Source organism: Phlebotomus papatasi, chromosome 2 (genome assembly GCF_024763615.1).
Source record: "Phlebotomus papatasi isolate M1 chromosome 2, Ppap_2.1, whole genome shotgun sequence".
Taxonomy (NCBI): Eukaryota; Metazoa; Arthropoda; class Insecta; order Diptera; family Psychodidae; genus Phlebotomus; species Phlebotomus papatasi.
In genome coordinates this window covers 32,523,567-32,540,170 of record NC_077223.1, presented here as the reverse complement: position 1 = coordinate 32,540,170, position 16,604 = coordinate 32,523,567, and the positions used below count along the sequence as shown (strand labels likewise).

General features: G+C 32.0%; 1 protein-coding gene across 1 annotated transcript in view; it reads left to right on the top strand.

Annotated features, from left to right (window-relative positions):
- The window catches only part of LOC129803530 (uncharacterized), a 44,823-nt gene that overhangs the window by 13,111 nt on the left and 15,108 nt on the right, over positions 1–16,604 (top strand). The window contains exon 2 of the mRNA XM_055850161.1: positions 3,476–3,493. Coding sequence (XP_055706136.1) covers positions 3,476–3,493 — 18 coding nt within the window. The remainder of the gene's footprint in view (positions 1–3,475; positions 3,494–16,604) is intronic.

Here is a 16,604-nt window from a genome sequence, read left to right as displayed (position 1 = left end):
CGTGTAGCTTGTCATCTGTTTGTTTGACGTTACAATTTATTTTCAGTTTGACATTAGGGTAAATTGAGGTAATTTGGAACCATTTACAATTTGTGACACTTGAGATTTTCTCATTGTGTCAGATGAGCAAAGAGAAAACAAAGACCGCGAAACAGAAAAAAAAACGATTAAGAAGAAATGGAGAAGCCTTTCTTCCTTTTGAATATCTTTAACCCTTTAAAGACGACTGGGCCACACGTGACCCATAGAGAAAACAATTTTTCCTGACTACCTGAAGTTATTTCTTTCTAATGTTTGTACATAATCACGAAGTAAAAAGATGTAGGAATCTAGGATATTTTTTGCAAATCTCCAGCTATTTGCGATATAAAAAATATTTAAGCTAAAAAATGACGAATTTTCAAATTTTCACATTGGTGCTTGAATTTTAATATTTTTAATATTTCTAATTTTTTTTAAGAAAAAACCTCTTGGGACTAGAAATTGTAATAACTATACATAATATTTCTCAACAAAGTAAAAATTATAGTTTATTGGTATTTTCAGGAAAGCTTTATAATTTTCATGGATCATATATGACCCAATCGTCCATAGAGGTAAAAAAATACCGAATGGATTTTAAAAGTTTTGAGGTCAGAATGTTTCATGTTTTTGTTTATGTGTGCGCAAAATAGTCAATTATTCGTGTAATATTGTGTGATAATATCATTTAGCTGAGATTTCCCAGTGAAATACTGACTGAAGAAGGTAATATTTTGATAATTTGTAAGATAGTTCTGCGTATATGTTGTAAATTCATAACTTTTTACTCTTGTACATGACTTCAAAAATGAAAAAAAAATTCATGATCAATGAACCCGAAATCATCCACATATTATGCTCGGAAGATAACGATGATGCCGACAATCTTGTCCTGAACGAAAGCGACATAATATATTTGGAACAAGACGTGGATGAAATGAACTTTGAAGTCTTCATCGAGAACGCTTCAACGCCGGAAGAACTCCCGGATTTACAGCAATGTGCAACTGTGCGTCTGAAATTTTCAGAGACAACTAACATTGCACCTACCTATTACCATGAAACATATTTTGAAGAAAACTGAGGAAAGGCGCAGGTGCACATGGTGCTATTAGAAAAAAAAGGATTATAAGACCAATTCTATTTGTGAGGCATGCGCCATTTATCTCTGTGTTACCAGTACTCGAAATTGTTTCGATTAATATCATAAAAATTAAAAATAAAGTAAACAATAGTACATTTTTATGATAAAAATTATTGATTTTGTGTACCACTCTTCAAGATTCTTTGAGACCAAAAATTGAATGAAATATTTTTTATAATTAATTTTTGATCGTTTTAATTTTTACTCGTAGGGGAGACCGGGGAGGTTTGAGACAGGGGTAGTATGGGACAAGGCGATTTTTTCAATTAATTTTTGAAATAAATGGGATTTAACCATTACTGTATCGTAGGCAATATTAAGATGTATCTTGACTAAAAGAATGGATATCCTCAGTTTTATTGTTTTAATTCTATGAACATTTTTTTTAAAAATTGATAAAAATCGTATATTTTTACGTCTCAGTTTTCCTCTTTGTATTTTATATCAGCGATATATAATCAAAACTTTTTTATCTCATGAGGTAGCAGTGTAATCTGCGAACATATTTTTATAAAAGCTTCAGAGATTATACGCTCTTGTTTTTTACATAAAGGTTTTAAATACTAAAACTACACGCGGGGATGTTTGGGACACCTGAAAGGGGATGAATGGGACGTTGATTTTCGACAAGATTGTAGGTGGTATGCAATTGTTTATTATCAAAATGAAGAGTAATGCCCAGTTTCTACTCACTGAGAAAAAAAAGAGGGTGCGATTAACATTTTTTCCTCATAACATTAACACTTTTTAGGTGTAAAAATATATCAACATTTTTTAATGTTAATTTTACACCTTTTTAAGGGTAAAATGGGTAAAATTAACATGAAAAAAGGATAACTTTAACCCCTAATACACCTAAAAAGGGTATTATTTACACCGATTTCGGATCAATACTGCAGGGTAAAATTAACATTTGCGGAATGTTATTTTAACTTTTTCGGATTTCTCTCAGTGCTGGAAATCTTCCTCTTGTGCAAAGTTTATCAATGCAGCAGATTTCTCTAATTACAGGGACAATTAAACCATCATTGTCTTGGGAATCAATAAATCCTTCTCAGAGGATATTCAATCTTTGCCCTATCTAGTTAAAAACTATTTTTTTCGAAAATTTCTCGAACAAGTTCTCCAGAAAAGGCAAGGCGAGAGCTAATTCAGAGAAATAATGAGAAAACAGGTACAATGCAGTTGTCGTAAAATCAAACAGGAATCCATCAATGAGTTCAAAACTAAGAGTTGCAAGAAAATCTACTCGCCTAAGGAATTTGATAATCATGATTGCAATATTTAGAATAAAAAAAAGAAAAGAAAGGTAGATGGAAAATAAGAAGAAAATACTTTAAATAATTGATTGACAATAAATGACTCTACTGTGCAAATAAAGTTGATATTAATTTCTAAGTGTAAATAAAAGATGAAAGATTTTTATTTCTATCAGAAATATTTTTAATCTGGTATTTGAAATTGATTAACGTGTTCCAGTAATACAAATTATGCGAGAAAAAACGCGTCCCAAACATCACCTTTTGCGTCCCATACTGCCCCACATCGGGGAGGTTTGGGACAAAGCGTCAAGTAAAATGTTTTATCTTCTCCAAGAAAACTCAGTTGTTTTCCAAGTTCTATCGAGTACTTTTTATAAAGTCAATACCCATAAGTATCCTATAGACCGCATAAAATTGTAATACACTATCGTGGTTTTTTGGAATAGTGTCTCAAAGTCAAAACATGAAAAAGTGTCCCAACCTCCCCGGTCTCCCCTGCTCTAAATATTTTTTTATTATTACAAATATATTCAAGTTATTTATCTTTCAAAAATAACAGAGCAAACGAGTAAACTAGTCGTCTGGAAAATTTTGTGTTTTTTTACTTTTAAGGACGATTGGGTCATATATGACCCATAGTTTCCCAAGACTCCTAGGAATAGGAAAATGTTTTTCTAACCATAAATCTGTTATTTGGGCTAGAATATCGAGGGAAAATTGATTTCATTGAATTTCGCTCAGCGTAAAGCTTCTCGTTCTTAAAGGGTTAAACAGTGAAAAAATCTCAAATGTCCCAAATTGTAAATGGTTCTAAATTACCTCATTTTACCCTATTCCTTTTTTTAATTAATTTATTTTTATAATATTTATATGAGGAAGTGGCTCTATAGTTTTGACATTGACTGTAAGTGAAAAGCTTCCCTGCAGCATTGAATGAAAGATTGTATTTTTAGACTGGAGCATATCATATAGAAATTATTACATTGAAGTACTTTTTCCTTGAAAAACTGAAATATCCATTTTGCAGAACTATTTTGGTCTCTTTCAGCTCACCCAGGAATCGTGAGTAGTAAGTATGGTACCGCACGCCCTCCTTTTTTGTGCATATCTAAACCTTAGGCATAGAAATACACACACTCTGTACAACACCAAACCTTACCCTCAAAGAATACTTTTGTATTGTGCAGGTTTGAGCCTCATTTTACAGAGGTACACGTTTGCACTGTACAATACTAAACCTTATTTTAAAACATTGTGTGCAAGCATACATTCTCATATGTAGGGAAGAAATGGGTTACTTTGAACTGTGCGTTTACATTGTTATACGATTCTTTCAAATATTTCCAAAAGAAAACTGGGCTCTAACGTGATGTAATTTGGATAGACAAAACAATTATGGATCGAAATAAAATAATTGCAAGAACCAGCTTCACTTAGAAATAGGCAAAAAAGCCTCATAACAATCTAGCTCCACAGCTCAAAGTAGCCACACCTTCCCCCTACAGTGCTAAGCCGCATACGCAGAGGCATACTTTTGTATTGGCCATTGCTGGGCCTCATACTAATGATGTTCGAATTTGTACTGTATAATGCGCAAATGTAGATTGAAAAGAATGATGCTGCGTGTGTAAGAATAGAAAATTCGAAAACCATAAAGACAAGAAAACCAAAAAGAAGAACCATGGAATGAGTGGAATCAGTGTACCAAATAAAACATAATGATGCTTTTCATATTCTTGATAAACTGCATTTATTTTATTTATCAGTTAATTTTACAAATCCTCTTCACTGATTTCAATATAATTTACTCCCTTTATTTTAGCTTGTAATTTTCGAATCTTGTCTATATATTCCTGACTTTTATTTTTCACATTGACATCTAATTCTTCTTCACTATCACTTTCAAATTTTTTTCTTTCCTTATCTAAGCTCTTTTTGGGTTGTTTCTTTTTTGAAACATCTTTCTCCTCATCATTTTTTCTTTTGAGCACCACTTTTTTTTCTTTTTCCTGGGGGAAATTGTTTTCCACCCACCTTTTCACTTTACCACGGCGTTCATTTAAGTTTAAATCACTTTCACTCTCACTTTCAGTTACCCCATTCACAGGATTGTCTTCTTTCTCTAAAATCTCCTCCAGATGGCTTTTCTTTTTCATTTCAATCTTCGCCTTCATGATGGTTTTAGGGGTTCCATCCTCCACGATCAAAGTTTCCCACACCTTGACCGTTGCCATCATCCAATGATCATCTTTTCGAAGTTCATGCATATGAGGGTGGATTTTCTTGGAGACGCGGCTGGGCAAATACACTTTTTGCCCGTCCTCCAAAACTGCAACCACACAAGGGTTGGATGAATCAAAACGCGATATTCCTTCCTCCAATCGGTGAATCCAGAAAAATTCATTCAGGGGGAGCTTTGAAGGAGAGATGGGCTCCTCTACCTGCGCCTCGTTAACGAGCTCGGCAAAATTCTATAAGATTAAAAGAAAATTCACATTATTTTTCATATATTTTTTCCAACTTAAAAGTTTTTCCAATAAACGTATACATACCATATTTTCAGCGAATCTTCAGTATACTGCCTTCGGAAGTCCAAATGACAATGATAGCCAAATTAGAAGTCATGTATGCAAATTCAAGAACAAATTCATTTATTGACGTCAATACGTAACAATATATCTTCATGAGTGGGGAGAAAAATATTTCACTGCAGAAAAATGCAAGAGTGCAAAAATAATTTTTTGCTACCGTATGTGTTTACCACTTCATATATTAGGTAAATGACCTTTCATGTATTATTTTGGAGATGACAAAGAAAATTAATTAAGATGAATGAAAAAATATTTAACTTAAAATTATATTTCTATTACGGTCAATTTCTAGCCTCGAGTCATATTCAGTATATATAATACAAGTTATTGTTTTTGATAATGTGTTTGCAAATCGGGCTTCAATTCTAACTGATCCTTGCTCCAAAAGGGACATACATCCTTCTGAATGTGAATCTGGATCTAAATCAAAAGCAAGTAAAAAGAATCCTTTTTTGAAATCTTCTAGAGTTATCTGATGGGATTTATATCCGTGATGAATACCTGTTCCAGAAAATAATGTTTGGTATGCTCTGGCATATTGATTCTGTTTAAAATCCATCCGAAGAGGCTGTATTGGATGTGGCATTCCGTTTATAAGTAGAGCAAAGTCAGTAATATTATAATGCTGAAAGTTAAAAGGATTCATAGATTTTTGTCCGTTATAAGCTTGATTGTCTACCATTCCGAATATAATTCTGCGAGGTAGAACTCCATGAATGATGTTATCCAAATTAATAGATGATGAACCTGAAGGCACAGTTACAGTTTTGATTTCCACTTTTTTGTAATGATATATTGCATTTTCTTTCTCTAGCACTGTATTGTGTGCAAGAAGAATATTTGGATTCAATGTGATTTGATTCATATACATTGTAGCTTCCAAGAGACGAAACTGAGGATTTTGATTGTTTTCACATAGAAGAAAAAAGCTAGGTTTTTCAAGATTAATAATAACCCGTAAATCAACGTTATTAATTAACAGTACAGGTTGATTCAACAAATCGCAATGCAATCTTCCCATGAGTTCTACTACTGTACTATTTTTAATAACTTCTTGTCTTGCATAGAAACCTTGATTTTGAATGGATAAATCATCCAATGCTCCTGTATCCCGATACCATCCAGAGTTCTTCAAAAATGTATTTTTCGCATCTGTACCATAAGTTAAAAGTGTTTCCAAATAACTTCTGTAGTGGTAATCGCCTTCACTTTGAGAAATGGACTTTCCATTTAAGGATAATGAGCATGACCGGATAAGTGAGTGAAGAATATTGTTTACAATACTAGGTTGATTTTCATCAGTATCTTTATATTTTTGTCCTACATCATTTAAGAGTTGAATTTTAAATCTTATATAAATTGATGAGAGATCGCGATAGCAATCTCCATGTGCTACAGAATAAAATTCTACAACAGAAGGATTATCAAGGCTTGCGATGGGTTGATAGGAAACTTCTTCTGTTCTTAAAATTGAAGTTTGTATAGGAGGGCTTGCAAAAATATCCAGTTCACTTTTCATACATTCGGTATATTTAGACATTATGAAAAAATATCAAGTGCCCGAATTTCCTGTTTATCAATTTTCTTATTCGTTTTGCTTCTGGAACTCTTCTTTTTAATTTTCTTTTTGCCTTTAGATGTTACTTTAGCAATTTTTGATGCAAGTTTGTACAACACTGGCGATTTTCTTTTATTTGAAGATGTATTATGCGTAGTCAGAGATGGAATGATATCTCCCATTGTATCGGTTTTATATATACCTTTACCACTCATTGCTGACAATTTTTTTAGAGCTTTTTCTGTCAATTCATTTTGTGCTTCACGACCACGATCCTTTAGAATTTGTTTAAAAGGTTTAGTTCCAATGTCTGTAAGAATATCTGACCCAGTTTTAATTGCTTGATTTTTAATAACGTTTAACCCTCTCATGAAAACAGGCCTCAAAATTCTAATAAGTCCTCCAAGAATTGAACCCAAACCCCGTCCTCTTTGAACACCAAAAAAATCCGCTCTATACACATTACCTATTTCACCCCTCCCGCTCTGCGTGAAATAATATTTGGTATATATGTCCGACATTTCTACATAAAATGACTTTTTATATAATTTTTCTCTCTATTTATATATTTTTTCAGTCTACAAATGGTTTCTTCTTTTTAAAATGTAATACCAGCATTGTAGGCGTTGCACTAGGTTCAAAGTCATAAGGATTTCCATCTTGGGTTGTAATTAAAATTTCAATGGTATCAAAATTTGTTTTTTCTAGAGGATGATATTGAATGCTTTCGAATGATTTATACACCTCATCGTTTTTTACAAGCAAAATTGTTCTTAAGCATCTTGCAAAGGTATTGCTTACAAGCTGATGTTTAATTACATCCGTATACACAAACATTAATTTTCGTGTATGGTCTTGCGGTTTAAATTCTGGAACAATAGAAGGATGCAAAGATGCTCCAAGAAATTGATTATTATTGTTATTATTTATTATTGGAGGTATATGAGAATTTTCAACAATTTTTAGTAAGGCTTCTTGATTTCGATCATTAAATGGTATATTTACTAATATTGTTTCCATCAGTTCTTCTACAGATTCATATGTATCTTCATATAAAGGTATATCGAATACTCTATTATTTATTTCAACCGTAACAATAGTCAATGGATCTTTTTTATTTGATATATTTCTTTTGACTTTAATTTCAGGCTCTTTGCATTGAAATTCTACAAGCATTTCCGTAAATGATTCAATTTTAGCTTTTTTTTTCGTAACACCTACACCTTTTTGTACATCACATTTAGTAAGATTTTTTACAGTTTTTATCAAACGTTCATGAATGTTATTATTATTATTATTATTATTATTATTGGTGTTTATAAGCTGTTGAGTTGATCCAACAAAATCATTTGATGAATGAAAATCGTTCAAAAAACTGTTTCTTAAAAGATATAACAAACTATGTAAAGGGGTATAGTGTGCGAACAAAGGTATCTTATAAAATTCATCAGATCTTTGTTCATGATTAATTAGTATAACTCTTGGTTGAACTTTTCTTGGAGATTCGCGAATTATGGAAGATTCAGCTATATTAAATGATATTTCAGCAAGACCAACAACCCACTGATCAGTGAGAAAAATTTTTGAAGGTAATTTAGTTTGAAAGCATGATAAAGTATTATTAGGGAAATAATTGCTAGAAGAATTACTTAAAAGAGTTAAATAAAATTCATCTACTGTTGTCATCGACCCCATATTGCTTTAAAATTTCTTTTTTGCTAATCCACTTATTAGGTGTGTTTCCAGAAAACTTCACAAGATACTGAAGATTTTTACCAAGACCACGAGTTTTTATAATTTTTTCCATCGATGAAATATCATTTTGAACTTTTTGCAATTGATTTGAATAAAACCGTCCTGCAATTTTTTTGTTTTTATAATCACGTAATGTGTATAAAGCAAAAGGCTTCTTTCGTATAACATTATCGATATGGAATTTTTCTTTGGTCCACCGTTGTTCAAAACCTTTATCAAAATTATGTTTTGGTTTGGCCACGCGAACAATGTCATTTTTCTTAAGTAATATAGGATCAAGTTTTACCTTTGATAGCAATTTCTCGTACCGCTTTTTATAAATTTCATTCAGAGATAAAATATGTTCATCAGTAACATCCGATGGTCTCATTTTTATAGTTGAATGTATTTTATTATTGTAAGAATTTACTAAATCCTGAAGAACATCAATATAACGTAACGTATTTCTATCTGTAAAATACCTGTACATTAATTGTTTAAGTGTCCGATTAAATCTCTCAACTACTGCACATTTAAGTATAGGATTGTATGAAAAATACTGCTGTATATTATTTGCTTGCAAGAGGTTATTGAATGACACATTCTTAAATTCTTTTCCGTTATCTGATTGAACTATTTCAGGATTTCTTCCACTAGAACGCAATATATTCGAAAAAGCCTTTGTGACATCTCCCGCAGATTTAGATTTAAGAGGAATCGCAAAAGCATATTTTGAAAATACATCAACTACAGTCAATATAAATGAATAATTTTCGTTAAATTTTTTAATATGCCTCATGTCACACAGATCAATTTCCCAGAGTTCGTCAATGTTAAAAACACGGTATTGATTTCTTTTAAATTTTCGTATTACAGGAAAGTGCAATGTATATGAATCCTGTTTCTGTAAATAATTCTTAATATCTCTACTAGTTACATTTTCATCTTTAAGAGAACTGTATAATTTGTTAGGAGATGAATATAAATGCTCACTTTTTAAATCTGTATATAAATTGTTTATTTTATCGAATCCCATTTTACTGAAGCAGATTTTAATTTCTTTGCTGGAAAGTTCAATTTGGTTTGAGAAACACCTTTGGCTGTTCTGCTTAAATACTGACGAGTCCTTGGAAGTGATAGTGCTTTTGTTTTATTTGACATCTTTGGTGTAACAAATTTAGCTGCTATTCGTTCTTTTATCCCATTCGTATCTATATGATATACAGTACCATCGTCTCCTAGTATACCAATTGCTGGTGGCACTGACTCTGCACTCGGAGCATTTTTGATATATTCTTTAGCCTTCCGGAGGAAAGTATTCTGAACATCTTTAGGAAGTTCATCATATTCTTTGTCAGGAATTAGTTCTGTAGAATCATTTAAATCCAAATTGTCGTTATAAGATTTCATTTCTAAGCTATGAGGAGAAACAATTTCATTCATAGGCTGACTCTGAATATTTTCGTTATCAACTGTATCAACACCGTTATCGTCACTTTCAAAAATCATTTCGTCTAAATTATGTCTTAGATGTTGATCCTTGAAGGGAGATATTTCTGTAGAAATATCTCTTTTCACTATTCGCTTAGTCTGAGTGCCGATATTTACTCTGGATCCATTTTTATTCATATCGTGAAATTTTACTTTTGATGAACTATCATCCGTACGTTTAATTTGTTTTATAGGTAAATTTATATTCTTTCGTTGAATCTCACCCTGGCGCGTAAGAGTTTGCCTATATCTGTACCATTTTTGAGATGTATTCAGATTTTTATCTTTCAAAATCTGATATATTTCTCGATCAAAATTATTCAATGATTTAACAAAACCAATTTGAGACATAAAATTTTCAAACAGTTCAGGAGTAATTAGGACCATACGTTTTAGTTTATCATTATTTTTTATCGCATTCATGATGAAGATAAAATTTTTCCAATAATTCCTGATAATACAGAAGAAATTAGTAACGGCACAAATCCACCTCTTTGTACAACAATTTTTCTCTTTGCACATTGCGATGAATTTGAGCATGTAAAATTTCTCAGCTCCCTTTTATATCTTTTCAGTGCATTGTAGCAAGGAGGTGATACTTTATGATTTCCGTTTAATACATTATGAGCAATTTCTTGAATTGATTTAATAGCAGAAAGAGAACAGTTTTTTAAAATAGATTTACGTAATTTAGGCTTTGCATCTTTAAGTATGAATAAAATATGCTTGTTCTCCATCAATCTCTTGATATTCGCAACATTCTTCTTCTTCTTGTTCCGATTTAGTCCCATTTCTCAGAATATTTTTAGATATATTCTTTAATTCTGAATTTGAACAAAAACAAGATGTAAAAGTATTGTTAAATATATCTGTTCGAAATCTTAAAAGATCTGGCGTCTCTTGGGTTAAATCTATCAACAAATAACCATATGGCATGGACGTGCATTCTTTATATATCCTCAGCAGCTCACAAGGATTTTCAGGATGTAATTGTCTAGCAAGAGGTAAAAATTGTGATTTGTCGCGAACATTGCGAAAAACAACTAAATATTTTGTATTTAAAGAAATGGTACGCGCTAATCTGGATTGATAAAAAATATTTTGGCAGATAAATATAATAGATATATTTTTATGATGCGATTCTTTGATAAATAAATCACATATTCTGGGTTCATATTCTTTATTAGTCATCAAATCATCGAGGATTATGAGTTTTGGTGACTTATCTGATGAACCCTGTCCAATTTTTTCTGGAATTCCTTTACAAATTTCCAAATTGTTTAATTTTGGAAGATTTCCCACGCTACCGTTTTCTGAAAAGCACCAAATAATTTTTGAAAACTCGATGTTTGTTAATTTAGTCAAGTTACTTAAAACATTGTATGCAAAGGTTGATTTTCCACAACCAGAAGGTCCTGCAAGGATTATTGAGAAGGGTACAGGAAATTTTAGATGCATTTTGCGAATATGAATGAAAGACTGGTGTTTGAAAATGTTTTACGTTCTATTTATATCTTTGAAAGTGATAGATATAAAATACATTTGATAAAATATTTTTATTTTAAGATTCAAAAAGAATACATATATATTTATATAAAAAGTAATATAATTTACATTAAAACTAATGTGCTTATACCACTTATACATATTTATAATAAATTTAAATTAGATTAAAACTAAATATATTAAAATCCATAGGGTAGAGTGTCATAGTTAGCTGTACATCTTCGTTTGTCCAAAGTGAATTTGACAATCTTTGATGAAGGACCCGATGACATACAAAAATCTGGGCCCCGAAATATGGTATCAGTATATTTCACTTCTATCGGCTCTGCACCACTTACAAGTGATTTAAGAGTATCAAAATTTACTTTTTCTTCTACATGGCGATTCATTGTAATACCCTTAAATACAACCTTGTACGAGTGCTTACCTGTCATAGGGTTAAATATACGTATACCATATGACTTAGGTCCAGTTGCCACATATTCATCGATATAGGCCTCTTCACCATATGAAGCTATCTCATCCGTGAGGTCTCCGAGAAAAGACCCTGTTTTTAAAGGATTTTCTTCACCGTCACGAACCACGAATATAATGGAATCTGTATCACAATAAAGTGCATTTCTACCAACTTTCGATAGAGCTTTGTATAGCTCTATTCTTGCATTTGTAGTGGTACAGATTCCTACCCCAATATTTACGTGTTGAGACTCTGGGATGTTTTCAGTTAAATGTGACCAGGTCACAAATATTTTATCTTCGCCACATAAATATAATTGGTGCACCTCTATTCCCTCTTTAGATACGAAAGACATTAATTCTGCCTGCGAATTACAGATTGTTGTCTTTTTTAAATCTTCTCTTTGGATAAATTTTCCCCATAAACTGTTTAGCATAAGCTTTGACAGGTTACGGAGGCCCTTATTTACAGAAATATTTGCCCTGTCGAGTTTTATATGTTCATTCTCGAAATACTCCTGCAAATACCGTTCTCTAGACTCTTCAGATTCGCAATTCTCGGGCCAACCGCTAGACTCTTGTTTTATTTTAAGGAAATTATCCACATAATCTGCAAATAATCCCTTTTCTCCAGAATTACGGTCATATTGGATGGTATCATATACCCATAATTCAAGAGTATCTAATATTTTGTAGCCGTTTTGAACTGCTAGTCTAATCTCGTCTAGAGACCAGTATCCTAAGAGAGAACGTTCATGATCACTATGTGTACACACATCTAGATCGGATTTCTCTAGTGTACACATAGCACAGAGAGGAAATGTCAATCTGTCATTGCACCGATAAGGCAGACATGGTAAATAAAGGTTTCGCGGGGGCAATATTCGACATTTTGCAACACCATCATACTGCAAAATTTCATCCGGAACTGTGAAATTTCGAATTATTTTTGGATGTCCCACGAAATATTTAGTATATTTATTAGCCCAGGGGTACAAAGATGTAAAATCGTAATAATACATCTTATCACCTGGCCGAGCTTTATAATATAATTTAAATACCTCTGTGCGTCCTCCATAAACAGCTGATCTTAAATCAAACCCAGAGTTAACAATTTCTCGATGGTTTTCAAGAAGATTATTCAACTCTGGGTAAGATTTCAGAATTTTGCGAAATTCACATTCCCAGATGTAATTTAAATTGTATCCCAAATGCCGTAATTTGTTTATTTTATGTTGCGTCATTTTGTATCGATTTTCCAATGTGTCTAGCGGGTCTTTGCTGCAACAGTGTTTTCGATTAGACAAACAAGTATGTCCATGGTAAAAACATCCAAAAAATTCGAAAACTGTGTTAGACTCTTTATCAAAACCGTCAACAATATAATTTGTATTTTTAATTTTTTCTTCATAGCGCAAATTAGGGTAATCAGTCTCTTTTTGAAAAATTAGCCAACGAAGACCGATTTTGCTCTGTAAATGAATGAAATTCGGATTGTAATTATTTTTAGGTGTAATACTTAGCGTATTCTCCTTTAAATAATTTTTTCTGTATGCTTTCATTACAGCATCCGCGATTGTTATGGACTGTAGAAAAGGATTGATATTAGTGGTTCTTAGAAAAGAAATCATAAAGTTCAAACAACCCGCGCGCAAAATATGTACGTCTTGTTGACAGTATTTTTTTAATTCCTCTTTATTGTTAAACACACGATGTTTATTTTCATCATACCATTTAACAAATTTAGAATACTTATCCTTAGACATATTGTCAATAGGATAATATTCTATCGGAGGATATGGTCCAACATAGTTTTCATTTTCCGGAGTGTTAAACTTATATGGATATTCGCCCTTATTGCAATCCTCTAATCCAAAACTTGAGGCGAATTTAGACAACGCGAAGGGAATGAAAGCAATTGAATCAATAAATTTTACGTCGTTAACAGAAATGCATAAAATTTTTCGTCCGACTAAAATAGGAGAAATTTTTACATCTCTGCTACATAATTCTCGAAGAATAAATTGTGCATCATATCCTTTGGAATTATGTGCAATTGCCACAACAGGCCATGTACGAAATTTGAGAACATAATCAACGAATTTTGACACGCAATCTTTCGAATCATTATTATAAACATTTTCAAATGGATTGCAATTAGGGCAGTTTGTCGGAAATGACGAAGCATAGCAACAAATATGGCATACAATATTGGTAATGCAAAGATTCGGAACGTGACGGTGAATCCCTTGGCCATCTTCAATCAATTGACATTCGAAATCATAAAATATGATTTGAAATTCTTGTGGTGGATTTTTTTTATAAAGTTGTACAAAGCAATAGTGTGGAACATCGACTATTTTATTGCAATTGAAACATTTCTTTGTGTTACATTTATGTTTGGTTGATGTGTTTTTAAATAGAATGCCGCAAGAATCACAAATTTTAATTTTGTCACACATTTTTTTAATTTTATGATGATCGTAACATTCCATACCTCTGAAGTGCCTGTTACAATCTTTACATTTAACCAAAGTTTTGGAAAATGAACAAGGGGGTTCACGATCGCAAAATTTGCACTTAAGTGGGCATTTGTGATCGTGATTATACAATGTTTCGCATACAGTGCATTCATGCCTATAATTAAAAAATGACTTTAAATTTCGAATTAAAAAATAATGATTATTTCTTTTATCATAAAATATATTTATATGTTTCGAATTTTTGTCTGCAATTTTGCTGCTTCTATATGCGAAACTTTTATAATCCCCCAATTTATCATAAACGGTTATGATATATTTCGGAAATATTATTTCAAATTTCGGGATGAATGATAAATCATATGACCCATTGGTATGCAAGACCTCACCACATTGGCTTATTAGATCGATAGCGTGGCGTTCCAATTCTCTTCTGTAACGGGTCCAGCTTCTTAGTGTCCTGTCTCGGCGCTCGTGGTTTTTCATATGAATGACACGTCCAAAAAGCAATGCTATTGGCAAACAGAATTTCTCAGCCCCCGTGTCTATTATACTATACTTTTTGAACCTTCAATAGAATAAATTTTAAATAAGATTAGTTTTAAAAATATTTAATCATTTATTTATTTATTCATTTTATTATTTATTACTTATTTATTTATTTATCAGTATTTAATACCTTCTTATTTCCGCCGGATTCATGTGGGGCAGTTCTTCTTCTCCCAGCTCCATGCATCATATGCAAAATATTGCTGATAGCATTAATTCATCGGAAGCTCCAAAAGACGCATTACTTTGATTAATTTTTTCAAATCGATCAAGGAGGTATAGTGTCAGCAGAGAGGGCAGTTATTGGAGTGAGAGGAATGTATAATGGCTTAACTTCTGGTTTATGAGGTAGATAAAATCTAGCCCTGCCTTATCACCAGCATTACCCTCGCGACTGATCATTTCAATAATCTCCCTAAACGCGTTTTCCATCCACTCAAATCCAGATGCAGCACCTTCGGGTCTTCTTAGGCGAAAATTTAAAGCAAGCTGTGTTAAATTAAACCGCTTATTGTATGATTTCTCCTTGTTCAAAATTTCTACCGTACTTGATGAATTAATATTTGAATCGTTGCCTGTAATATTAATAAAACATACGAATGAAGTAAAAATCAATTAATTGTATAGCTATTCGAACATACCATGTCCAGTTTGGAGAATTTCATGATCATTTTCAGCATCTTCTGATACAGTATCCATGTTAATAGAATTATCCAAAAAACTAGGTACTGATACCGGTGGAAGTAGCAAATTCGTTGGTGGTGTAGGTAGTGGATTTAAATGAGAAATAGGTAATTGATGTGAATTTTCTAGAGATGTGACAAAAAATAAAAACAATATAACATTAATAATATTCCGTTATATGAAAAAAATGTAACTTACCTCTTCCGTTCCATAGCATTTTAATGATTCGAAGCATAACATTTCATATTCATCAATATCCATAATAGCCCGAATGAAGGTGTTTCTTTCTTCTGGAGTCACTGTAGCACCATCGCGTAACACTCTCTCAATTTTTGTTAACACATTTTCTCTAAAGAACCTTAACTGCGTTTCTCCAAGAATCTTAAACAAGATAGAAGGCTACTTGTAGAAAGCAACACTTCTTCCAAAAAGTGTTTGAACTTTCCATTTCTCTCACTGGATGCACACGATTAGCGTATTCAATGCACTTTGGGTGATGAATAAAATGAATTTCTACAGATTATGGTGGAATTGCAATTGAAATATGAACACAAAAGTGCGTCATTTCCATTTTTTTTTTCGTCAGAAACAAATAAGCCAATGCAGCATTTCAACACATAAATGCACATACATAAAAAACACTTTTTTCTTCTTGCCAAATATTTTTATTATCATTCAGAATTGGTTTAATCTTCTAAGTTAATTTCAGTTACATTTTCGTACATATACGGTATTTCACTAAATAATCTAAAGTAATTTATTGGGGGTCGTAAATCCATTGGTGCTGTATATGATGATGAATCCAGCTTTTTTACTTTCATATTTTTACATGTTGCAATATATCTATCTAAATATTCTTTAATAAAATATTGTACAGAATTATTATAGATTAAAGTGGTATGTATAAAATCGTTTAATATCATTAAGTTTTGAAATTCAATTTTAGTTAGTACTAATGATACATCATTTTGGGTAAAAACTATACATGTAGAATTATTGAAGTCCAGGAAATCAATTTTGATTATATTTCCTTCTTTACTATTTGTTGATAATCCTGTTTGTTTGGTTTTTGCTTCAGCTGCATCTATTTCTAAGCATTCCTCAATAAATGTTCTGTTGCCGTAAATT